Genomic DNA, 25,820 nt, shown 5'->3' on the forward strand with positions numbered 1-25,820 from the left:
CTTATTGAAGTAACCTATGTTTCTCCACTTTTATTATACTACCTTGTTTTTAAAAATAAATCTTTATTGTTTATTTAAAGAACAGCTGCTTGAAACTCCAACTTTTTGGTTATCCCCTCACAAAGATCGTCCACAGGACAAGCTGGGATAGTTAGGTTTTGTTTTTAAGCCTTCCGGTCAAAGGTTGTTCAGTGTGTTGGGGGCAATATATTAAAGTGAAGCAGGCACATTGTCAGGGAACTGGGGGCTGAGAAAGGGGAAACGCTGGGGAAATATAGAGAGCAGCCTCCGATAATGAGCAGCTGCACCTCGTCAGAGAGGGAAGATGAGGAGGGGCTATCAGGAAGCAATGAATCAGGGAGGGAGAAACAACTTCCGGGGCTTCGCTCTTTACGTAAGGGAGGAAGGAAAAGGGGAGGCTTCAGGAAGTTGTTATGCTGGAGAGGACGAAGAGAGGGGGCAGTTTCGGCAACTGACACCAACTAAGAAGGGCATGCTTTTAAGAGCTCCGGATTGTAAATAGTATAATGGACTTAATAAATCTTGTAAAGCTGGCTGGAGTCCCAGGTTCTTATCTCTTCTAGCACACACCAATCATCTTGACAGCTTGCCGAAACTCATATGCCGGGTGCTAGCAAGAAAGGACAGATAACAGCGATGGAAGAGCCAGCAGGGAAAGAATTTTCTGAGTTGAAGTAATGTCATTTGCGATGGAAGAGCACGCGCAGGAGCTGCGAATTAGTCTGGAGGAGAGTCGTTCGCAAAATAAGGAACCAAGGGGTGACCTGCTGGGAAGGAAAATGCCTTCATTGGTCGGTAGGTTCGATGGGGACCCTCAGGAATATTTGAGCTTTAAGACTGAAATTTTTGTTCAGACCAGGTCTCTCCATGGTTTTAAGTTTGGTAATGAAACCATGGAGAGACCTGGTCTGAACAAAGACATTGGATTCTTATCTCATTATACATGACTAAGCCATTTCTCACCTTCTCACTCCTTGCCTTTTCCTGTAAGACCTATTACAGTCGTTAAGAGTCATCAACAGGCTCATCTCAGCTATCTGCCAATCTCCCATTCCCACCACCCTTCTGAGTAATACCCCTCCCCACCTTCTCACTATATAGAAGGGTCTGGCAACTTCTGTTTCAGTGTATCTGAAGATGTGTGCATGCACACGAAAGCTCATACCAAGAACTAACTTAGTTGATCTTTAAGGTGCTACTGGAAGGAATTTTTTTATTTTGACTATGGCAGACCAACACGGCTACCTATCTGTAACTGGATCAGTAGAGAGTGGCATTTGTAATCAGTCATCTATCTGGGATGGCTAGGGAATGGGTGAGGCCCCTAATTGCCACCGGTAACGATGCACTCCGGTACTTGGGGAAGATTTATGAGGCGATGGATGCCATGTTTACAAATGAGAGCCAAGTTGATATGACTCAGCAGCAACTACTGGCTTTGAGGCAAGGGAAACTGACTGTCCGCAGTTACTGGTCTCAATTTGCCATGCTGGTCCACAAGCTGGGCTGGGATTTGAGTTCTTAACCAGTGCAGGCCCTTTTTAAGGCAGGGCTAAATTCAGACGTGAAAGATGAGCTTTCAAGAGGCCCCTGGCCCAAAGATATGGACTCGTTAACCAAGGCTGCCTTAGCTGTTGGAATCAGACAGGAAGCCCGGAGAGGCGGGAGAACAGAGGGGAGGGTTTCCATGGCAATCACATTCCTGAGATGCTGGCAGGGGCTACTCAAGGTTGGAGTCAGCCAGAGCCCATGGAAATCGACTCAGCTCGCGTGTGGGAGCATTCAAAAGTCCAGCCACAGGGCAAAAAGGAGGGAAAGGACTGGCAGGCTGCCAATAAGTGTTTTCTGTGCCAGAAACCAGGCAACTTTGCCAGAGTGTGTCCTGAACATAGTAACTGGCAGGGAATGGTGTGGGCCACTCCACAGGGAGAAGAAGTGCCCCAGATGCAGGGAAATGGGAAAGCCTGGCTGGTGGGAAACCAGGGCAGCAACCAGGCAGGAGGAGCAGCGAAGAGCCCCGACCAGGCCACCCCAAAGCAGGCATAGTGGTTAGGGTGCTGCAGGAGCTCCCAAATGGCCACACAATGGAGGTCCACGCCTTAGTGGATTTGGGGGCCAGTGCTAACTTCTTCAGCAGGGACTTTGCTGCACAGCACCAGCTGCATCTCCTGCCCCTTGATTTTCCTCTGCAAGTTACCATGATTGATGGAAGGGAACTTTTGGGAGGGGAAGTCATGCATCAGACAGACTCCTCCCATGTGAATGCGGGTTTCCACACACTCCGAGACCATCACTTTTCTTTTTTTTTTTCAGATATATTTTTTATTGAAAGTTTTCTTAATATCTTCAAAGAATCAATTTCCACATCACATAGTTACACTTATTGGACCTCCCTCAATTCCTCTAGTAGTCTTCCATAGTTGTTCCTCTACCTGCGCATTCCTTAATTATGATATTACCTTTAGATACATTTTCCTACCTTCATTTTCTTTCTTGCAATATTCCTTATTTTTTCACAAAGCTTCTTTAAAACACACTAGCGTTGTATGATCCTCACATACAGTTTTCAAATATTCTCTAAATTTTACCCAGTCCTCCAGGAACTTATGGTCTCTTTGAAATCTGATTTTCCCGGTTAATTTGTCCAATTCTGCGTAATCTGTTAATTTTGCTCTCCATTCTTCCAAAGTCGGTGTTTCTTCGTTTTTCCATCTCTGAGCCAATAGGGTTCTCGCAGCTGTTATTGCATATTGAAAAAGCTTTTTATCCCTCTTATTTATTTCATTTCTAGTTACTCCCAGTAAAAAAGTCTCTGGTCTCTTTACAAAGTTATACTTCAATATTTTCTTTAACTCAATATATATTGTTTCCCAGAACCCCTTCACCCTTTTACATTCCCACCACATGTGCATAAATGTGCCCTCCTTCTCCTTACACCTCCAACATTTGTTACAAACTTTGTACATTTTAGCAAGCCTAGCCGGTGTCATATACCATCTGTACACCATCTTCATAGTGTTTTCTTTCAACGTTATACATGCCGTGAATTTCAAATTTTCAGTCCATATTTTTTGCCACTCCTCCAGTTCTATACTATATCCCAAGTCCCTGGCCCAATGGATCATTACCTCTTTCACCTCTTCATCCATTGTTTGCCATTCCAATAGGATTTTATACATTTTGGATATTATCTTACAGTCATTATTAATAATTTCTAATTGGAATCTCGATTCTTTTTCATTGTATCTTCTTTCTTTGACCTCCTTATTAAACATGTCCCTTATCTGAAGGTATTGCAACCAGTCATATACTTGTTCTTTTACTTGCTCATATGGTTTTATTTTCCATTTATCCCCTTCTTTCATGACCAAGTCACCATATGTAATCCAATTACTCCTCATATTAATTTTCTTAATTGCTATGGTCTCTAGTGGAGATAACCAGTGTGGCACTCCCCTTTCCAATATATTTTTATATCTGTCCCAAACTTCAATTAAAGATTTCCGGAAGATATGATTTTCAAACGATTTATGGCCTTTTTTCTTTTCTCTCCATAGATAAACATGCCACCCGAATCGATTATCGAATCCCTCCAAGTCCAACAATTTTGTGTCTTTTAATCTTATCCATTCTTTTACCCAGCAAAGACATGATGCCTCATAGTATAACTTCAAGTCTGGCAGGGCAAAACCTCCTCTTTCCTTTACATCCGTTAACAGTTTATATTTAATTCTTGGTTTTTTGCCCTGCCAGATATATCTTGATATCATTCTTTGCCATTCCTTAAAGATCTTAACTCCTCTTAATACTGGGATCATCTGAAACAAAAATATCATCTTTGGCAACACGTTCATCTTAATCATTGCTATCCTGCCCCAAAAGGATAATTTTAACCTTCCCCATCTCTCCAAATCTTTCTTAATTCCGTGCCATACCGGTACATAATTATTTTGGAATAGGTCAATATTTTTAGTTGTTAACCATATGCCCAAGTATTTAACCTTTTTAACAATTTCAATACCTATTTGTTGTTGTAGCACCTCTATCATTGTTTGATCGATATTTTTTGTCAAAATTTTTGTCTTCCCCCTATTCAATATGAAGCCAGCCACCTCACCAAATTTTTCAATTTCCTCTAAGACTTCAGTTGCATTGTTCATCGGTTCCTCCACCATTATAACCAAATCGTCCGCAAAAGCTCTCACCTTGTATTCATTTTTTCCTATTGTCACCCCCTTTATCTTTTTATTTTCTCTGATCGAATTCAGGAGGATCTCCAAAACCATAATAAATAGCAATGGCGAGAGCGGGCAGCCCTGCCTAGTTCCTTTTGATATTTTAATTTCTTCTGTTGTTACGTTATTTACTATCAGCTTTGCCCTTTGTTCTGTATATATTGCCTTAATTCCATTAAAAAACTCATTCCCCATCTCCATATATTCCATATTTTTTAACATAAAGTCCCATGATATATTGTCGAATGCCTTTTCGGCATCTACAAACATTAACATAGCTCTTCTCTCATTACTCGCTGTCAGGTACTCCAAAATGTTTATTATATTCCTCACGTTGTCTCTTATCTGTCTTCGCGGAAGGAAACCCGTTTGGTCTTCATGGATAATTTCTTGCAACACTTTTTTTAATCTCTTTGCTATTATTCCTGCGAAAATTTTATAGTCAGTATTAAGCAGAGAGATTGGCCTATAATTCTTTACTTGTGTTAAATCCGCACCTTCTTTCGGAATAAAAGTTATATATGCTTCCTTCCAGGTCTCTGGAATATCTCTTTCTTTTAATATATTATTCATTGTTTCTTTCAACGGTGTTACCAAAATTGTTTTCAGTTCTTTATAGTACCTTGCTGTAAAACCATCTGGTCCTGGGGCCTTCCCATTTTTCAATTCTGATATAACCACCTTAATTTCTTCTTCTTCTATCGGGGCATTCAATCTATCTCTTGCCTCTGTCGGAATCTTTTGCACCTTTTTCTCTTTTAGGTATCTCTCTATTTTCCTTATATTGTTCTTCTCTTTTTTCCTATACAATTGGCTGTAGAAGTCCAAAAATCCTTTCCTAATACCTTTAGGGTTGGTAATCTCTTCTTCCTTCATTCTAATTTTGCTTATTGTACTTTGCTCTTTTCTCTTCTTGATCTGCCAGGCTAACCATTTTCCTGATTTATTCGCAAATTCGAAGTTCTTTTGTCTTATTCTTTTAATGTTCCATTCCACCTCCTTATTTATTATCATAGCAAATTGGGTTTGCAAGGCCTTAATGCTTTGTTTGATTTTCATATTATTGGGTTTTTTAATTAACTTTTGCTCGTATTCCATAATTTGTTTTAGAATTCCTTTCTTTTCTTTCTCTCTATTCTTTCTTTTAATTGAATTTTGTTGTATATAAAGTCCACGCATCACTGCCTTGCTTGCATCCCACACTATATTCATTTTTGTCCCTTTATTACAGTTGTCCACAAAGTATTCCTTCATTTTCTTCTGTGCCTGTTGTACAAATTTTTGATCATCGAAAAGGTAATCGTTCATCTTCCATCTATACGTTCGTTCTTCAAAACTTTTAATCTCTAACTTAATCGGATTATGGTCTGAAATTACTCTTGGTTCTATTTCTACCTGGAGGGTTCTTAAAGTCAACTCGTTCGACATCCAAATTTGATCGATTCTCGACAACGATTGGTTTGGTTCTGAATAATATGTGTATTGTTTTTCCAATGGGTGTTTTAACCTCCAAATATCTATTAAGTTGCAGTTTTTAATCATTTCGAAAAATGATTTGGGTAGTTTACCTTCTTTTGAACCACTCTCTCTCAGTCTATCCATGTCGATTGAAACTACCCATTCATATCTCCCATCATAATTATTTTTTGGTCCACATATTCCATTAATCTTTCCTCCAAGTTTTTGTAAAAATCAGTTTTATTTCCATTAGGGGCATAGATTCCGACAATTATTATTTTTTCACCTTGCCAATTAATTTGAACAGCAATAATTCTCCCTTCTTCATCCTTGAAGATTTGGTGAGCTTCTATGTTATTTTTGATATACAAAATTACTCCTCTTTTCTTCCCTTTATCCGAAGATATAAATTCGTTTCCAAGTCTTTTATTTATCAAAATTCTCCTGTGCCTTTTTGCTACATGCGTTTCTTGCAAACAGATGATATCTAAGTTTTTTTTCTTTAAGAATTGTTCCACTTTATTCCTTTTTTTCCTTTCATTTAGTCCATTTATATTCCAGTTCCATAATTTTAGTGCCATTTTATTCTCCATTGACAAAAGTATTTTTTTCTCAGCTTAAATTCCTTATAATCTCTCCTCTTCCTCCTCTCCCTCCTCCTCCCCCTCCTCCCCCTCCTCCTCCTCCAGCCCCTCCTCAACCTTCCTCCTCTCCCCCGCGTCTTTCAGACCCTTTACCTCTACCCCTCCTACTGCTCCCCTGACCTCTTCTTCCTCTTCCGTTAACAACTCTTTATATTTTCTTTGGAATTTCCCTATTTCTTCTGGGCTAGTTAATTTGTGCCTCTTATTTTTATAAGTAAATGAGATTCCCTCTGGGAATTCCCATTTAAATTCTATATTGTTCTTTTTGAGAATTTGCGCCTGTGGCTTGTAGGGATCTCTCCGTTTCAACAGTCTAATTGGTATATCTTTGAAAACAATTATGTAACTACCATCAACATATAATCTTTTTTCTCTGTTTTTTTGAAGTACCAAATTCCTCATATCTCTATCCTTAAAAGTTATAAGACAGTCCCCTGGGAATTTCTTCGCCTTGGTCGTCTTCACTTTTAGTCTAAAGGCATTTTGTATAGTACTCGCCACCTCCTCAGCTTGTAACCCCAGCCATTGTGCCAATTCTATTGTTAGTTTTTGTCTAATATTTTCACCTTGGTTTTCTGGTATCCCCCTCAACCTTAAGTTTACTTCCCGTTGCCGGAGTTCACCCATGGAGATCGCATCCCACATTTCCTCTTGTATCTTATTGGTTTCCAAGAGTCCTATCCTAAATTTGTCATCTTCCCGTTTTAAGTCCTTCATTTCCAATTTTGTCCTTTTCATCCCTTCTTCTAGCACATGGGTTCTTTTGGATACCTCTTTGATCTGCCCCTTCAGCTCATTCACTGTTTCATCTATTTTTTTATCCATTTTCCCAATTTTAGCGTCTACCTGTTCTATTTTTGTTTCCAGATTTTTTTCACTTTGCCTGATCTCTGCGAACATCTTTAATATTTCCGATCTGAAATCTGTCTCTTGTTTAGATCCCTTTTTTTCTACTGGTGTCCCCCCATTCCCGCCTTTCTTTGGTACATGAGACATTTTGTATAAGTATAACTTAATACACTGGCTGAGTAAAATAATAAACCTATTTGCAGTATCCTAATTGCCCTTTCTCAGTCAGGGCGTAACCATCAGTTCAACAGTATTTAACAGGAGTCCTATTGGTTCTTTCAAGTCCACTAAAGTTCCATGCACTCAGTTCTGTTAGGTTTGTGGTTGGTTATGTAATGGAGTGTATTAATTAGTCTTGGTTATGGTTGGGTAGGGGTCTGATGTTCGCTTCTTAATGCCACCACTTAGGCTAGTCCACCAAGTAGGGTATTCCAACAAACAGGAAGAGAGGCCCAGGGGATAACCGTGAGAAAGGAAAAAGAAAAAAGAAGAAAAATATAGTTTATCGACCTCCCAAAGTCTTCAAATATTTTAACTAATAAGTAGACAACTCTCCCAACAGCTCCAGACAGCTTTACCAATACTAAGGGATGGTGAACTGTACTCCAGCAAGTAGACAACTCTCAGTTCTTCCTGCCCTCAAACGGGCTAATCCTCATAAAGCTGTTTATTCCATAAGTTGTTTTCTTTTTTTAAAAAAAAAAGCCGTTTCTTATTCTTCTTGCCCTCAATTGGGCTAAATCCCAACCGCGAAGAAGATAACAAAAGCTTCAAACCATCCACAAAATATATATAAAAAGACAAAAGAAAAGGGGCAGGAGGGAAAACAGGTTGTAGTTTCTCCCCCGTCCACCAGAGGTCTAATACCTGACGAATGAGGAGGGAGCCAGGAAAAGAGAGCGCGAAAAAAGGGAGGGGGGAGGGAAAAAAAACTATCCAGCTTCTCTTTTAATTTTGCTCACAAAAAGCAGTAGCGTATATCAAATTTCTGAACTTAGCTAAAGTTTTTTAAGATTAATTAAACATAGGCTCTCGGAGGTGTAAGTTGGCACTTAAGAAAGAGTGCCTTCTTCTTCCTCTCTTCCAAAAGCAATTCAAAAAGTTTGTAATGGAGCCCAAACCTTACAAAATGGAATCTCCAGCTGCGCAGAATTTCAAAAAGAAAGATAGGTTTGGTTTCGCCTCTTTCCCCCTTCACCGGGAGGGCTAAAGGGTAGCCAAAAGTAACGAAAAGTTATCTCTTTGTTCCCCTTCCAAGTTCCTCTTCTATTGGTTATTTAGTATCCTCCCATGCAAACAAAGAAAGTTGGAAAGGAGAAAAGAACTTTAACCGCCAGCGTCACTCACATTTCTCTCCGCTTTGTCTAGCTCCTTGCGTTTGTAACGACTCCAGATAAGAGTTGAGCCCTTTTTTTCACTGCCTTTTTTTTTCGAGCCTTTCCTTTTATAATGTCCAAATTATTTATCTTCTTGTCGGGCTCGAGTTTCTTTTTTTGAGAATCCAGCCCTTCTCATGCAGGCTCGGGGCTTCGCTTTCCCGGAGACAGCTATGGCTTCCCTCGCCCGCTTCTCCCCCCCGCCGTACTCTTCGCTCCGAAACCGAAGTTACCGGAGTTACCTGACGGCCGAGAGGTCCGCGTTTGGGCTCTGCGGGAACCTGTGTGTCTGAACACCCTCCAGACACTTTTCAGGGGACCACGGCGCCCTGTGGAACCCCTATTTTCTCCGAAAAGCTCAGGATCCTCCGCGAGGAAGAGATCCCCGCCCGCACTAGAGTCGCGCTGAACCGGAAGTCCCGAGACGGAATAGAGACCATCACTTTTCACGTAGTCACCTTGGCTGGGTCACCCATTATTCTGGGAATGAGTTTGTTGGCCTTGCATGACCCGGTGGTTTCTTGGCACCAGCGATCCCTGTCTTTCGGGTCGACTCACTGTTTGGAGAACTGCCTGGGAGGAGGAGAACCTTGGGAAAAGAAGGCCCAGGTGGCGACAATGTGCCTGGGGAAGAAGGCAAAATCCCTCCACAATACAGGGACTTGGAGGAGGTGTTCAGTGAGAGAGAGGCTGACACGTTACCGCCTCACCGGCCATATGATTGCCAGATTAACTTGGTCCTGGGGGCCAAGCTACCGGTGGGTAAGCTGTACTCGATGTCCGACCAAGAGATACAGGAGTTGAAGGAGTTTGTTGACAAAAACTTGAAAAGGGGGTTCATCAGGGAGTCCAAGGCAGTGGGTGGCAGCCCTGTGTTCTTTGTGGACAAGAAGGCAACGAAAGAAAAGAGACTTGTAGTTGACTTTAGAATTTTGAACTCCTTGATGGAACCCCTGGCCTTCCCCATGCCAAGAATCGACAACGTTTTGGCAAGAGTGCGGAAAGGGAAATTTTTTTACTAAGCTAGACCTCGGGGGGCACACAATCTCATTAGGGTGCGAGAGGGAGACGAATGGAAAACCACCATGTTTACCCCCCTTGGGGCATTTGAATATCTCATTATGCCTTTCGGCTTACAAAGCGGAAGCCCATGCTTTCAGGCATTCATGCACCACATGCTGGGACCGCTACTGTACCATAACTGCGTTTGTTTTTTGGATGACATTCTGGTATACTCTGAGAACGAAAAGCAGCATGTGGAGGACTGCACGAGGTTCTGGGGAAGCTAAAGGAGCATCGCCTGTGGGTAAAGCTGGAAAATTGCCAGTTCCACACGAGGGAGGTTGAGTTCTTGGGCTACCGGCTGTCGGATAAGGGTCTAGCAATGGATCCTGAGAAGGTGAAAGCCGTGGTGGAATGGAAAAGCCCCAAGTCCAGGAAGGATGTTCTTGTTGGGAATCTGCCAGGGAGATATTGTCCATCATGGCCCCAACCCAGCTGCCGGACGTCCATCGATCTCCCGTAGACAGGCAGATCCAGCAGTTAGCGACACGAAGCCTGAGAAATGGATTGCCACATTCCAGGCTTGTGTACACTGTTTATCAGCAGATAAAAGCACAGCCAGAAGTTGCACCGCAGAAGAGTATTATTTACAGACTTTATTTAGCGTTGAACAGAACAAAGGAAAACATGACCGTTTTGTTCTGAAAAAGTCGGAGCTAAACTACAGTATTTACGACAAAGAATTGCTTGCTATTTTCGCAGTTTTTTAAAAAATAAAATATTTATTCAAATTTTCAACAAAAAACATACCATCAAGCATATACAATACCATCACCATAAAACAGAACAAAAAGAAAAAAAGACAGAAAAAAATTAGAGAATAAACATAGAATGTAGAGACAAAAAAAATATAACAAAATCAATTATCCATAAATCATATTTTCAAAATCTTTGGACTTCCTTGCATCTCCCTTTCCTGCGTTCTCAGTCATATAAATATAGGCAGCAATTTATTACCTTATTTCAATTCTTATTTTGTAGTTCTCGAATATTATGTCCCAAATTTTGGCTGTTTTTATCATATGCTGGACTGCTTAACTTAAACATAATATTACTTCAAATTTCATCAATTCCTTAAACATCACTTATTCATATATCTTACAACTAAATTACTGACGCCGTATTATTTTCTTACATGCATTCTCTTAACATTCATACAGCTTATGTTTTTGTAAATAGTCTTTAAACTTTTTCCAGTCCTCTTCCACCGTCTCTTCTCCCAGGTCTCGAATTCTGCCAGTCATTTCGGCCAGTTCCATATAGTCTATCAGTTGCGACTGCCATTCTTCCAGAGTGGGCAAATCCTGTGTCTTCCAATACTTTGCGATGAGTATTCTTGCTGCTGTTGTTGCATACATAAAAAAGGTTCTATCCTTCTTTCAGGGAACTGACATCGGAGCAGAGGGGGAAGGCGGTGCTTCCAGACTCTGCAGAAGAGGGAACGAGTAAGGGTAGAGAGAGAACGTCATCTGGGGAAGAATGTCCAGGTGACACCAGGAAGAAGGGAGAGGAAGAAAGCATCTCGGAGGAAAGGCTCCGAGACTCTGGCAGTGAAATCAGTGAGGAGGGTGGAGGGGCACCACTAGGCACGCCCACTCTGCGCAGAAGGGTTACGCGCAGAGAGGCGAGGCGAAGGTTGTCCGTCAAGGAGCTCTTATGCTGGAGGAAATTTAGGAGACGCCCACTCACGGATTCGTCGAGCGACTGAGCAGCAGCAGCACCCAGGCTGCTCAGTCAGTGAAAGACACAACCGCCCCTAAGCAGTTTGGAACAGCTAGAGGTTTACACACAAGCAACCCCAATTCCCGTGACACCTTCTTTAACACCTTCTGGCCAACGATGCCCAAAAGGAAGGCCTCTGGTTTCTTAGGGAAGGTATACTTGAATACCTTTTTTAACTCATTATAGATCATTTCCCAGAAGGCCTTCACTTTTGGACAAGTCCACCAGAGGTGAAAGAATGTTCCTTCAGTCTCCTTACATTTCCAACATTTGTTATCATACATATGGTATATTTTTGCAAGCTTAACTGGGGTCATGTACCACCTATATATCATTTTCATAATATTTTCTTTCAAGGCATTACAAGCCGTGAACTTCACACCGGTGGTCCATAACCTTTCCCAATCAGCAAACATAATATTGTACCCAATGTCCTGTGCCCACTTTATCATAGCTGATTTGACCGTTTCATCTTGGGTATTCCATTTCAACAGCAAGTTATACATTTTTGAAAGTACCTTGGTCTTAGGTTCTAATAGCTCTGTTTCTAGTTTCGATTTTTCCACCTGGAAACCTATTTTTTTATCCAAATTAAAAACCTCCCTGATCTGAGCGTAATGTAGCCAATCTCGCACTTTATCCTTTAATTTCTCGAAACTCTGCAATCTCCAAGTATCTCCTTCTTTTTCTAGTATTTCCCAATATTTCGGCCATGCGGCCTCCATATTGAGTCTTTTCTGGGCCTTGGCTTCCATTGGTGACAACCACCTTGGGGTCTTATTCTCTAATAAGTCTTTGTATTTTATCCAGACATTAAACACTGCTTTTCTGACAATATGGCTCTTGAAAAGCTTATGAATTTTTACCTTGTCGTACCACAGATATGCATGACATCCAAAAGCATTGTTAAACCCCTCCAGATCCAGGACATCGGTGTTCTCAAGAAGGAACCAATCTTTCAGCCAGCAGAAAGCTGCAGATTCATAATATAGCCTCAAATCTGGCAGGGCAAACCCCCCTCTCTCTTTAGCATCGGTTAGTATTTTAAATTTTATTCGGGGCTTTTTGCCCTGCCAGACAAATTTAGAAATATCTCTCTGCCACTTTCTAAAACATTCCACCCTGTCCACAATCTGTAGGGTCTGAAACAAAACCAGCATTTTTGGCAATACATTCATTTTAATCGCGGCAATTCTACCCAACAAGGAAAGTTTCAATCTTGACCAGCTTTCTAGATCCTTTTTAATCTCTGACCAGCACTTTTCATAATTATCTTTAAATAGATTCAAATTTTTAGCAGTCATATTGACCCCTAGGTATTTCACCTTCTTCACCACATTTAAGTCTGTCTCTTTCTGAAACCTTTCTGATTCCACTGTTGTCAAATTTTTTTCCAAAACCTATTTTTGCAGCTTTTAAACAGTGGAGACACTTCCTGATTGGTGCGAAACATCAGATACAGGTGTGCATGGTTCATAAGAACCTGGAGTACTGGCGGATGGCGCATGTGTTGTGCCAAAGGCAAATATGCTGGGTGGAGTTTTTTGCCAACTTCAACTTTAGGATTCAGTACGTTCCAGGAGAGCAGAACGTGAGGGCAGATGCGCTATCACGCAAACCGGAGTATTGGGTGGAAGAGGGACCTCCTGTAGCCAGGCTCATGTTCCTGGAGAACAGGTGGACTTGTGGGGGGTCACTGGTGGAGGACAATGAACTGGTCAACTGGTCAGAAACTATGCTTTTGCTCAGCGGAAGCTGAACAAACTTAAGGAAAACGGGGGAGGGCAGGGAGGTTTTGAGGAAAAAGGGGGGCTTTTGTTCTATCGGGGGACACTGTATGTCCCAGGTGAATCCCTAAGGGCCAAGATCCTCAAGCAGCTCTACGACAACCCCACTGCGGAACATTTTGAGCAATACAAGACCATGTTGTTGATTGCAAGGGACTTTTGGTGGCCCAAGGTGAGGGAGGACGTGCAGGAATACGTGAGAGGTTGTGACACCTGTCAGAGGGCCAAAGGGGAGAGGGCTGCTCTGGCAGGGTTACTATAACCTTTGCCCACACCAGGGAAGCCAAGGAAAGTGGTGGCTGTAGATTTTATAACTGACCTATCTGTGTCCAGAGGTAAAACATCAGTCATGGTAGTGGTGGATCTACTAACCAAGATGTGCCACTTTGTGGCATGTTCCCATGCAGTGACGGCGGAGGAGACAGCCAAGCTGTTCGTAGAGCATGTGTTTCGGTTGCATGAGGTTCCTTCTAAGGTAATTTCTAACTGGGGGACGCAGTTCACCTCACGATTTTGGTGCAAGCTCATGGGTTTGCTGCAAGTAGAAGTGAGCTTCACGACAGCAAGGCACCCCGAAACCAACGGGCAAGCAGAGAGAGCAAATGCCATTTTGCAACAGTATTTGCTGTCAGTCAGAGACAGAACGACTGGGCGGACAAATTAGCACTAGCAGAATTTGCGTACAACAACGCCGAGAACGTGTCCACAGGGATGACTCCTTTCTTTGCCAATCACGGGTGTCACCCCAGGGCCTTTCCAGGGAGGGGAGAAGAGTCATCGAGTGTGCCGGCCGCTGAACAGTTTGCGGAAGAGATGGAGGCCATTCACCAATAGCTTCAGTTGAACTTGGAGAGGGCCAAAGAGGTGTACAAGAGGGAAGCAGACAGGCATTGAAGACCAGGGGAGGTCATCCGGGTGGGGGATAGGGTGTGGTTGTCCACACAGGGGTTGCCCTGGAGGGGTGGGTGCAAAAAGCTCAAGCCCAGGAGAGTGGGTCCTTTGAGGTCATCCAACAGGCTAATCCCGTGGCATTTAAGTTAATGCTGCTGGACAGTATGAGGATTCATCCTGTCTTCCACAGGTCACTGCTGTCACCCTATCGGGAAGGGAGCAACCATCAGGGTAGGGGGAAGGAAAGAATAAGGATTACACTTAGAGTTCCTCACTTGAAACTTTATAAATTACCTAATATACCAACACAAATAGAAGTCATAAGACTGTAGCCATTATATAAGAGATTATTATATGGGCATGGAATGCAATGGAAATTATTAATATAGTGGAATACAGAATTAATGAAGAAGAATGAAGCCATCAAATCTAGCATGCATGAGAGCCAGTTTCATTAAATCATATCGTTTGACATTTGAATAATTGGCATTCATAAATGCATTAATTAGATAAAATTGGTATTGTTATAATGAGGTCGCAATGGGAACAATATTGAAAAATCAATAAAAATATATATTTAAAAAATAATAATAGTAATATTTTGACATTTCCCCTACTGCTGATGCGCCACAGAATCCAAAAACACTGCACAACTGATTCTCTCCCCTATCATTACTCAAATTACAATAATCAATCCACCTGACTGAACCTCCAAAGGCCGGAGTGGAAAAAAAGAATCAACAAGCAAGCCTGAAATGATTATAAGCTCCTCTGTGCTCCATAGACAACTAGGCTGGGCTCTGTTACTTATCAGTTATCAGTTTCCCTTTTTCATATCAAACCACTGCATCTTGTTTGGCATCCAAGGCATTCTGTTGTGACAGTGTTCAAGCTAACAATAAGGTGGATACAGGTCCCTTAAAGTACCAAATTGACAGAGTCAGCTGCCACCCAATTTGTCTTGTTCAGGTCAGGTGAAGAAGAGCAATAATACTGTCGAGAGAAGCAGGGGAGTCCATGTACACAAGGGAATTTGCCATCAGGATGTTGCTAATGCTGCTTCTGCTGCTCCACAATATAGTGTCCCAAGGACAAAGTGCTAAATGCGCAACAAATCATCCTGTTCATGTTCCACACGAGTGGCATGAGCCAGGTGACCTGGTCATTGGTGCAATGGCATCTCATATTTATTACATTGTCCGCAAGGTTTCCTTCAAGAAACACCCTTCCCAGGACTTCATTGATGCCCCACTGTAAGTAACTGGTAATTAATATTATTATAATTATTCCTTATATCTGACAGAAAATAACTTTGATTGATTTGAAGGGGGGATTGCTTTAGAACTTTATTTTTTAATATGTGGAGAGGTTTTATTAGAAATCTCTGTACATATAGACTATCTGCATATTGTCAATGAACAATAAGTTTTTTTGAGTCTAATTGTTTAAAGAGAAACAGAAAAGTGATGGCATAAAAAATAGGAAAGCATATAGCCAAGTAGTATGGTACTTAACTTTTTTGATGATATCCAAATTTTCAAGGTGGCAAAAACAAACACGGGTTGCTGAAGATATGAAGATATGAAGAAACATCTTTTTTAATTACACAGTATTCTTAGATTGCCCAGATAAGTAAATAAACTTTGCTGGCTTTATCCTCTCTTTATATGCAGGCAGGTGAATCTCTTCTATCTAGATTCTGTGCACTGTTTAATTTTCCCATCAACCAAAACCTCCCTTCATTTGCAGGGTGTTGACAAAGTTCTACCAGCAAATCCTGGCCTTGGTCTTTGCTGTTGATGAGATCAACGAGAATCCCAGCATGTTGCCCAATGTCTCTCTCGGCTTCCACATCTATGATAGCTATTATGATTCAAAGATGACCTACCGAAACACTCTGGACCTGATCTTTAAATCACGTCACTTTGTTCCCAACTACATGTGTGGCATCCAGAAAAATGTCATAGGAGTCATTGGGGGACTCAGCTCTGATACCTCCTGGTGCATGGCAAACGTCTTAGGTCTTTTCAAGATTCCACAGGTAGAATATGGATTTTGAAAAACAGAGATGTCATGCTTTCCTTGCATTAGGAATCTACTAATTCATAAATATGGAGTGGGGAAATAGACAATGTAAAAGGGCCATAATATGCATATCCAACAATGTGTGTAAGAAGGGCAATTTGTGTTTAATAGATGTAATAGGAGATTTCTGTAAAGCTGGCAGGTTTGTAAAGGAGGCACCTAGACTGGTTCATATATATCAATCCTGAATGCACTGCCCTGGCTGCCTGTGAGCTACTGAATATATGATATTGACATTGGCTTCATAGGCAAAAATAGCTGAGAACACATTAACTAAAAATGTTCCTCCCCTTAAAAATCAAGATAGTGCTTTCCCAAAGTATGCTGTTACTCAACATTGTTCACTTTCAGAGGCTAATTGAAAACACTGTTTTCTTCTTATTGTTCTGGCATTTCTCACTTCAGAGCGTTATAGAGTGGTGTCAGCATTGTGCTATTCTGCCTCCAGAACGAATTAAGTACTTAACCCGAGGTACCACTGTACAATCTAATGGAGCTCTTCAGGATTTCCCAGGAAAACGTCCTGAGAGAGTACTTAGTATACAGAGAATCAACAGCTCCCTACAAATATTACAAAGGTTACAGAGCAAAAGTACATAATCAACAATTTCTATCACTCCACTTCCACCTTGGAGTTTTGCTTAATCATCCACTTAATAAATAAACAGGAGCCATGATAAATGCTCCCCTACTCTTGGTTAAAGTCAAAATGTACAAGAATGAAGCTGTGATGATGCCATAATATTAATAATAAATATCAATAGATAGAGAATCAACCTCTCTCTTAAACCACTATAAAGGTTACAGAGCAAAAGTACATGATCCACCTCCACTTTGGACTTTTGTTGAGTCTTCCATTTAGTATATTAACATGAGTGATGATAAATGCTCCTCTCTACTTGGAGACAATCAGTGTGTACAAGTATAATGCCATATTATGATGCCATAATAATAACAATAAATATCTGTAGAAATCATGAGCAAGATTATATCTGTTTTTCTATGTAATTTGGTACATTTGGGATATATATTCAGTGTGTGTGGGTGGCTGTTTATATACAAATATCAAATATTTGGGGATATCATGATTTCTTGTTTCCACTTGGAAACGTTTGGCTTTTGCTTTTTACAGATTTCATATGGTTCATTTGAACCACCCATAAATGATGGAACCAAGTTCCCTTCCTTTTACCGCATGGTCCCCAATGAAGACCTTCAGTATCAGGGAATTATCCGGTTACTTCTGCATTTCAGATGGAAATGGGTTGGGCTCATGACTCCAGCTAATGAAGCTGGAGAACGTTTCTTGCAGAACATTGAGCCAATGCTTTTCAAGAATGGAATCTGTTCGGCATTCACAGAAAGCGTTAAACCCAATATACACTATAACAGTAACTTACTAGAATTGGAGGACATAAAGATTTTATTGCCAGCATTCACAACCAGCAAAGCTAATGCAATTCTTCTATATGGAGAAAGTAGATTTAGTATATGGTTGTTAACTGCTTTAAGCACAATGGAGTTTACTCAGCTACTATTTCCTCAAAAGAAGTCACGTGAAGGAAAAGTATGGATTACAACTACCCAAATTGATTTCATATTATATAGCCTTCAAAAATTTACTGTAAATATACGAATGCTCCATGGTGCTATATCCTTTGCAATTCACTCCAAGGAGAATCACAACTTTAAAGACTTTCTTCGGAGTATACGTCCTCATTGGACAGAGGCAGATGGTTTTATCCAAGATTTCTGGGAAGATGCATTCAGTTGTTCACTTCAAAATTCCACTCTCTCAGCAACCATGTGTACTGGAGAGGAGATGCTGGAGAGCCTCCCTGCACCATTTTTTGAAATGAGCATGACTGGCCACAGCTACAGTATCTACAATGCTGTCTATGCTTTGGCACATGCCTTAAATACCATGCACTTGGCTGGAGCCATCCGCAAAAGGAGAGATGCTAAGGGAAAACTCTCTCCTCACTATGCAGATCCTTGGCAGGTATTGTTCTCTGTTACAAAGCATTCACTGCGTTGGTACATTATGTGAGTTGGCATTTAATCATCAGTAAAGAAATAAAAGAATAAACCTTAAGAAATTAAAAATAAACCTTAAGTAAATTTACTGTATGAAAGATGGGAATTAGAGTATTTCCTATATTGATACTAAACAGACTTTAGGTGACACAGGCTTTCAGAAGCAACAGACTACCAAAAATTACACGTAACTGTAGCTGTGCCAACCACCTCCTTCACACTGCAAATCCCTCCGTTTCCTCCCCATATCCCTCTGCAATTCTCTCATTCTCTCTTACCTGTCAAGTTACCCAGTGGTGTAAGGTTGGGGGCCTGGGGCCCATTGGCCCTGGACACATAATTCTGAGGGAGAACAACCAGGACCCCAATCCCAGCCACTGGCTATTGCAGGGATCTTCATATCAAAGAGAAAACAGAAAAGCAGCCCATGTTGCTTGAGGACATAAGCTCCCATCTCTTCTCTTACATGACTTCTCAATTTCCTTCCCTTTCTTGGATACAGACAAAGGCTGGTCTCAAGCAAGCAGGTCTATGGTCTCTTCTCTCCATTATATCTTTATGCAAGTATGTTGAATGTTGAATTGGCACTGATTCATGATTTCCTACTCCTCCTGTATGGGCAACTAAAATATGGATGCTCTTTGTTGTGAACTGAAGTGTTTAACTTGATTCTTTTTCCACTTAGCTCCACTCATTGCTGCAGAGAATCTCATTCAACAACAGTGCTGGGGATGAAATTGCATTAAATGAATATGGAGAGTTAGCAGCTGGCTTTGATATTACCAACTTGGTCACTTTCCCAAATAATTCCTATGTCAGAGTCAAAGTGGGAAGTTTGGATCCTCAGGCCCCTCCGGGCAAAGAGCTCACCATTAATGAAGACAGAATCAAATGGCACAGACGCTTCACTAAGGTATGGAAATAAAGGCACAGTCCCTGAAAACCCAGTATTTGTGGTTTGGGATGTAACAAAAACACTTCACACATTATTCATTTTGAAATTCACTAGCACTTGAAACCACTTCAGACTAGTGATGAGTGAGAATCGAGGAGTGCTCCCAGACCTCTTGCTTCAAACGGAATGCAACTCCTCCCAGAACAGGTCAGGCGTAGGAACCCAAAATATTTCTCTCTGAGACAGGATGTGGCCTAACAGGAAACCACAACCCAAAAGTCATGGCATGATTTCCTAGTCCTAGTTGCTTGTACTGAACCTGCAGGTAGGCGCAGAACCACTATAATGGCTTACCTTTTAATTCCTTGTGCCACCACAAAGGAACAGCATGTGAACTCCTTGAAGCAAATGCCATTAAGTGGTGACTCCATCAAAAGGCCAAGCCAGGGGTGAAATCAAACCGAATTCTTACACAGCTGTAAGGTTGGATGGTCCAGGCATCTTCTTAAGTTTGTGCCACTTGTGTAGCTACGGAACATTTCACACTATTAGTACTCCTATTTACTATTAAATCACCTGATATTGGATATTTGATAAATTCCCCAAAACAATATAATAATATTAAACTCTTCCTATCTCTTTGCATAGGTGCCACCGCTTTCTGTGTGTAATGCCAACTGCCATCCTGGTTACGGGAAGAAAAAGAAGGAGGGGAAGAAGTTTTGCTGCTATGATTGTGATCCATGTCCAGAAGGAATGATTTCAAATGAGAAAGGTTAGAGATGACATCTTAAGATACTGCAGTATCTCTGGGCTCCTGGCAATTTTGTTGACATTAAACTGCTGCAGGAGAGAAGGCTTAAATTAACAGATGTGTTCTTCTCATTGTTTATAGATAACATCAATATATTTTAATCTTTAAAACATCTTGAAGTTTTATTTTTTAAGTGGAAGCTAATATATTTTACCTCCAACTTCTACAAAGTTGGGGTGGAATAGAAGTGGTGTTTTCTCCTCTAAGTATCAGGTTGTTTGACAATAGTGTGAAACTATTACCAAACTCGCTTTTCTGAGATCCAAAGATTTCAGCTGTAATGCATTTCTCATTTTGTTGTACTGTTTATGTGGCTCTAAGAAAAAGCAGGGAAACAATAATAGTAAAAAAATGTCACCCATGTAGAAAATCCAGTATTGATCCACAAGTTTTATTTTTGATACACCTATTATAAAAGCATTTGGACTTGAAGCTCGTATACATTCTTACATAGAAAACACTATGCTAAATGGACTAGTGATGTGGAATTCTTAAGAATATTTTTGGTTACTTCAAATTGTCACACACTGTTTGTGTATTTTCAGACATGGAAACATGTGTCAGTTGCCCAGCAGATCAGTATCCAAACAGCGGCCAGGATCTTTGCATTCCTAAGATTCCAAACTTCCTAGCCTTTGATGAAACCTTGGCCATTGTTTCAACTTCCTCTGTGCTTCTATTCTCTCCAATTACGATTCTAGTGCTAGGCATCTTCATTAAGCATCGCAATACAGCCATAGTCAAAGCCAACAACAGAAGCCTCACCTATGGTCTCCTTATCTCCCTCCTCTTGTGTTTCCTCTCTTCTTTGTTGTTCATTGGAAAACCTAATAAGGTGACTTGCCTCCTCCGACAAACGGCTTTTGGCATTGTCTTCTCTGTGGCCCTCTCCAGCATCTTAGCCAAAACCATATTGGTGGTTTTGGCATTCATGGCTACCAAACCAGGATCCAATATGCGGAAATGGGTAGGCAAAGAACTGGCTTATTCCATTGTCTTTTCCTGCTCCATTGTCCAAGTAGGAATCTGTGTCCTCTGGCTGGCAACCTCTCCCCCATTCCCAGATGTGGACATGCACTCAATGCCTGAAGAAATCATATTTCTATGTAATGAAGGGTCAGTCTCCATGTTCTATTGTGTTTTGGGCTACATGGGCTTCCTGGCCACTATCAGCTTCACGGTGGCCTTCCTAGCCAGGAAGTTGCCTGACACTTTCAACGAAGCCAAGTTCATCACCTTCAGCATGCTGGTCTTCTGCAGTGTTTGGCTCTCCTTCATTCCAACCTACCTGAGCACCAGAGGAAAATACATGGTGGCTGTGGAGATCTTCTCCATCTTTGCTTCTGGTGCTGGGTTACTGGCTTGCATTTTCACCCCTAAATGCTACATTATTGTGTTGAGGCCTGACCTGAATAACAGAGAGCAGCTAACACAAAGAAAGGTATAAATGACAGTGGAATTTGTGGTTCTGTTGGGTCTTAGAATACATGGACTTCCTGGCTGGTATCACTTTCCAGGTCCCTACTCTGGATATGTGTAGAGTTAGCTTCTTAACTTGCCAAAGATGTTCCAAAGGCAACGGGTACAGATTTTTCCTCAGGTTCTACTCCCTAAACCTTTTTCACAAATGACTAATGCTGTAAAGCAGTGGAGGTTTAAGTTCAAAGTTTCCTTATCCTAGGTGGGCTCCCTTCCTAGGTTTATGAGACCCATCTGCCCCTCATTTCCCTCTACAGCTCCTGCAGTAGCCACCTTTTTGAGCACTGGGCCCACTTTTGCTCTCATCTGCTATATCCTGTCTTTGCATGCAGAGAAATTCCCCAATTCACTGAAGATTTGAGGCCCATTGGCTGCCCTCACCTGGTATGTCCCACAGAGGAACTTACGATCTTCAAACAAAAAACATCTTGGAGGTCCCAGGGCGTAGAGAGGTTAGGCTGGCTTCAACCAGAGCCAGGGCTTTTTTGGCTGTGGCTCCAGTCTGCCACAAGAGATTTGGGCCCTGCGGGACATGACATCTTTCCGCAGGGCCTGCAAGACAGAGCTGTTCTGCCAAGCCTTTGGCCAGGGCACAGCCTCACTCCCTCCTTTGGCAATCTTCACAGAACTCTAGCCCAATGGTTGCCATCCATCTGATTTTTTAATGAAATGATTTTAGAATGTTAGCCGCCCTGATTCCTTGGCTGGGGAGGGCGGGATATTAATAAAAGTTTTTATTATTATTATTATTATTATTATTATTATTATTATTATTATTATTTAGGGAGCCAGTTGAATCTGATTCGTGGTATGTGGCTGCTGTCACATGCTGACAACTTCTAGGAGCCACAGGTGAGAACTGAGGGCAGGGTGGGGATCTGAGGTAGACAAACTGCACCAGAAGGAGCACGACTTGTTCCCCGCTAGAGTTACTACCCCTCCCTAACACTCCATACACCCCTGTCATGTATTACTGTATATTTAAAGCAAATGGAATCTTAATAGCAAAACTCTCCGCCATTTATTTTAGAAATGGTTCATTTCAGTTGCTCAGTGTTGTACATGTAATGTATGAATGATTGTTAATAAAAAGTCTCTTATCAATTACTTCATGGAATCTGCAAATTCATCTTGAAGACAACACAGGGGACCAGAAGCAAATTACATTGTGAAATAGTTAAGGGCTCTACATTGTTTATCTCTCACCTACAAAGCAGCTGATGAATAGAAGAAGGAGAAGTTTAAAACAGCCATTTCCCTTGATTTTTAAATAGTTTTAACAAACTAACAAATTAGCAGTGATATGCAACATTATCTGGAGGAAAATACATTGGATATTACTAACACTAATAGGACAAACCTTTTTTTTCTGAATTATACTTCTAACCAGTTTGAAAGAGTGGTGGCAGAGAGTATCTCAAATAAGCCAAATGGCTTCAGAGAATACAGATGAGTTGTTTCTAAAGTTGATTTAAAGTCTATTTATGCTATTTCTTTTATAATAATTTTTATTTATTTTCAATTACCATCCAATAATAGCGTCATTAAAACAATGCCAAATTGTAATACTAATACTAATCGCTCAAATACCGAATCATATAATTTAGGTGCCCCCCCACATGCTAGATTTCCGTTATTTCCGCATTCCAAAATCGTATTAATTTCTATTATATTCCAGTCAAAATAATAATCCATTATACAACAACTGCAATATGAATAACTTCTTTTTTAAAAAAAAAATTATTAACAGGCCAATTACATCACATTATCCATATCACATTAATTCCAAATTATACAGCCAATTTTAAATTTTGTTGGGGGTACCCATACATCAAGCTCCGCTCAAGTCCACAACAGCATCACTTATCTTTACTGCTTTAATTAGACAGTTCTGTCCAGTTTGATCCGGATAGTCCTTTATTACTTCCTTTCTCTTCTTGTTGTTATCATAAATTCCTTTCTTTGCGATCTCTGATGATTTTCACAAGCAGGTTAAAAGCTGGCATTCTATGTGGATTTTGTACTCTTCCAAAAATCATATCGATCAGGGACAGCCTCTGTACAACGCTTCCATACACAAAATTAATCTCCGATCTGTCCTTTATTTTTCAAATAAATCAAATGAGTCTGGGGGCTCTGTCAGGCCAAACTCACATTCCAACATTCCTTCTCAGTCGAACAATTTCCTCCGGCAAGCCTGTCTTGGCGAGACACCATTTTTTAACTGCGTCATAATTTTTTTCCTCTTTTCTCACTGTTCTCCAGTCTTCTTTCCTTTTATAATCCATCCCACATAGTTCTTAAAGTCCTGCCTATGATTCATAAAAACGCGACAATCTTGTTTCTATCTGGGGTGAAGAGTTATTAATGTCACATCATGCAGGAAAAAAGGAGTTTTTTCCTCCACCACCCCCTTCATTCCAAACATACAGTCTTCTTGTGGCAATTCATCAGAAGATTTACTAATCCGTCCGTCACTCCTGTTCGCAGAGATCCATTAATCAGCAGTCTTCTCAGTCGAGCTTTACTTGATGTATGTGCTTTCAGCTTCATTTCCAAACGTATGTTTCCAATTATAATTCCAAGCTGTAGCAACCAAGCTGTAGCTAATTGAAATCAGACCATTCCTCCTAGGCTGGAAAAAAATGGTGAACACTGCTTTTTTACTGGAAGCCAAACACAGGACAAAGTGATGAAGTGACTTTTGGAAACTGTGGGATAACCGCTTCTCCCAGGGCATGATGGGAAATATCAACAGTTGCAGCAATGAAGGATACAACACCATATATGGAAAGGAAAACATCATGGGGGGAACTTGTCACACGCAGGAAAGAATAAGGACTACACTTAGAGTTCCTCACTTGAAACTTTATAAATTACCTAATATATACCAACACAAATAGAAATCACAAGACTGTAGCTGTTATCTAAGAGATTACTATATGTCAATAGAATGCAATGGAAATTATTAACATAGTAGAACACAGAAATAATGAAGAAGAATGAAGCCATCAAATCTAGAACGCAAGGGGAAACTTTTAATTAAATCATATAATTTGACATTTGAAAATTGGCATTCATAATTGCATTATTTGGATAAAATTGGTATTGTTATATTGAGGTCGCTATTCGAACAATATTGGTAAATCAATAAGAATATATATTTAAAAATTAATAATAGATATATTTTGGCAGTTCCTCTACTGCTGATGCGCCATAGAATCCAAAAACACTGCGCAACTGATTCTCTCCCCTATCATTACACAAATTACAATAATCAATCCACCTGACTGAACCGCCAAATGCCACAGTGTAAAAAAAGAATCAACAAGCAAGCCTGAAATGATTATAAGCTCCTCTGTGCTCCATAGACAACTAGGCAGGGCTCTGTTACTTATCAGTTATCAGTTTCCCTCTTTCATATCAAACCACTGCATCTTATTTGGTATCAAAGGCATTCTGTTGTGACAATGTTCAAGCTAACAATAAGGTGGATACATGTCCTTTAAAGTGCGAAATTGACAGAATCAGCTGCCACCCAATTTTTCTTGTTCAGATCAGATGGAGGAGAGGAATAATACTGTCGAGAGAAGCAGGGGAGTCCATGCCCACAAGGGTATTTGCCATCAGGATGTTGCTCCTGCTGCTTCTGCTGCTCCCCAATATAGTGTCCCAAATACAAAGCGCTCAATGCGCAACAAATCATCCTGTTCATGTTCCACACGAGTGGCATGAGCCAGGTGACCTGGTCATTGGTGCAATGGCATCTCATATCTATTACATAGTCCCCAAATTATCCTTCAAGAAACATCCTTCCCAGGACTTCATTAATGCGCCACTGTAAGTAACCGTTAACTAATATTATTTAATTATTCCTTATATGCTATATCTGACTAAAAATAACTTTCATTGATTGGGTAGGAAGATAGCTTTAGAACTTTATTTTTTTAATGTGTGGAGAGATTTTATTAGAAATCTCTGTGCATATAGGCTATGTGCATACCGTCAATGAACAATAAGCTTTTTCTTTTTCTTTTTTCTTTTTTTGAGTCAAATTGTGTAAAGAGAGATAGGGAAGAGAGTAGGAGAAAGAGAAAAGAGATGGCATAAAAAATAGGGAAAGCATATAGCAAAGTAGTATGGTACTCAACTTTTTTGATGATACCCAAATTTTCAAGGTGATGAAAACAAACACGGGTTGCTGAAGATATGAAGAAACTGCTTTTTTAATTACACAGTATTCTTAGATTGCCCAAATAAGTAAATAAACTTCGCTGACTTCATGCTCTCTTTATAAGCGGGCAGGTGAATCTCTCCTATCTAGATTCTGTGCACTGTTTAATTTCCCTATCAAACAAAATCTCACTTCATTTGCAGAGTGTTGATAAAGTTCTACCAGCAAATCCTGGCCTTGGTCTTTGCTGTTGATGAGATCAACGAGAATCCCAGGATGTTGCCCAATGTC

At 40.7% G+C, this 25,820-nt stretch overlaps 1 protein-coding gene across 1 annotated transcript; it reads left to right on the forward strand.

The window, feature by feature from the left end:
• Positions 1 to 15,924: 15,924 nt before the first annotated feature.
• On the forward strand, positions 15,925 to 21,699 carry LOC310692479 (vomeronasal type-2 receptor 26-like; the record flags this gene model as incomplete). Its single annotated transcript, XM_083473425.1, has 5 exons — positions 15,925 to 16,086; positions 17,263 to 17,697; positions 18,853 to 19,080; positions 19,711 to 19,729; positions 20,422 to 21,699. The coding sequence occupies 5 exons, from the start codon at positions 15,925 to 15,927 to the stop codon at positions 21,321 to 21,323; spliced, it is 1,746 nt and encodes a 581-aa protein (XP_083329551.1). The 3' UTR covers positions 21,324 to 21,699.
• Positions 21,700 to 25,820: the final 4,121 nt, after the last annotated feature.

This window comes from Podarcis liolepis, assembly GCF_965112155.1.
Source record: "Podarcis liolepis genome assembly, chromosome: 13".
Lineage (NCBI taxonomy): Eukaryota > Metazoa > Chordata > Lepidosauria > Squamata > Lacertidae > Podarcis > Podarcis liolepis.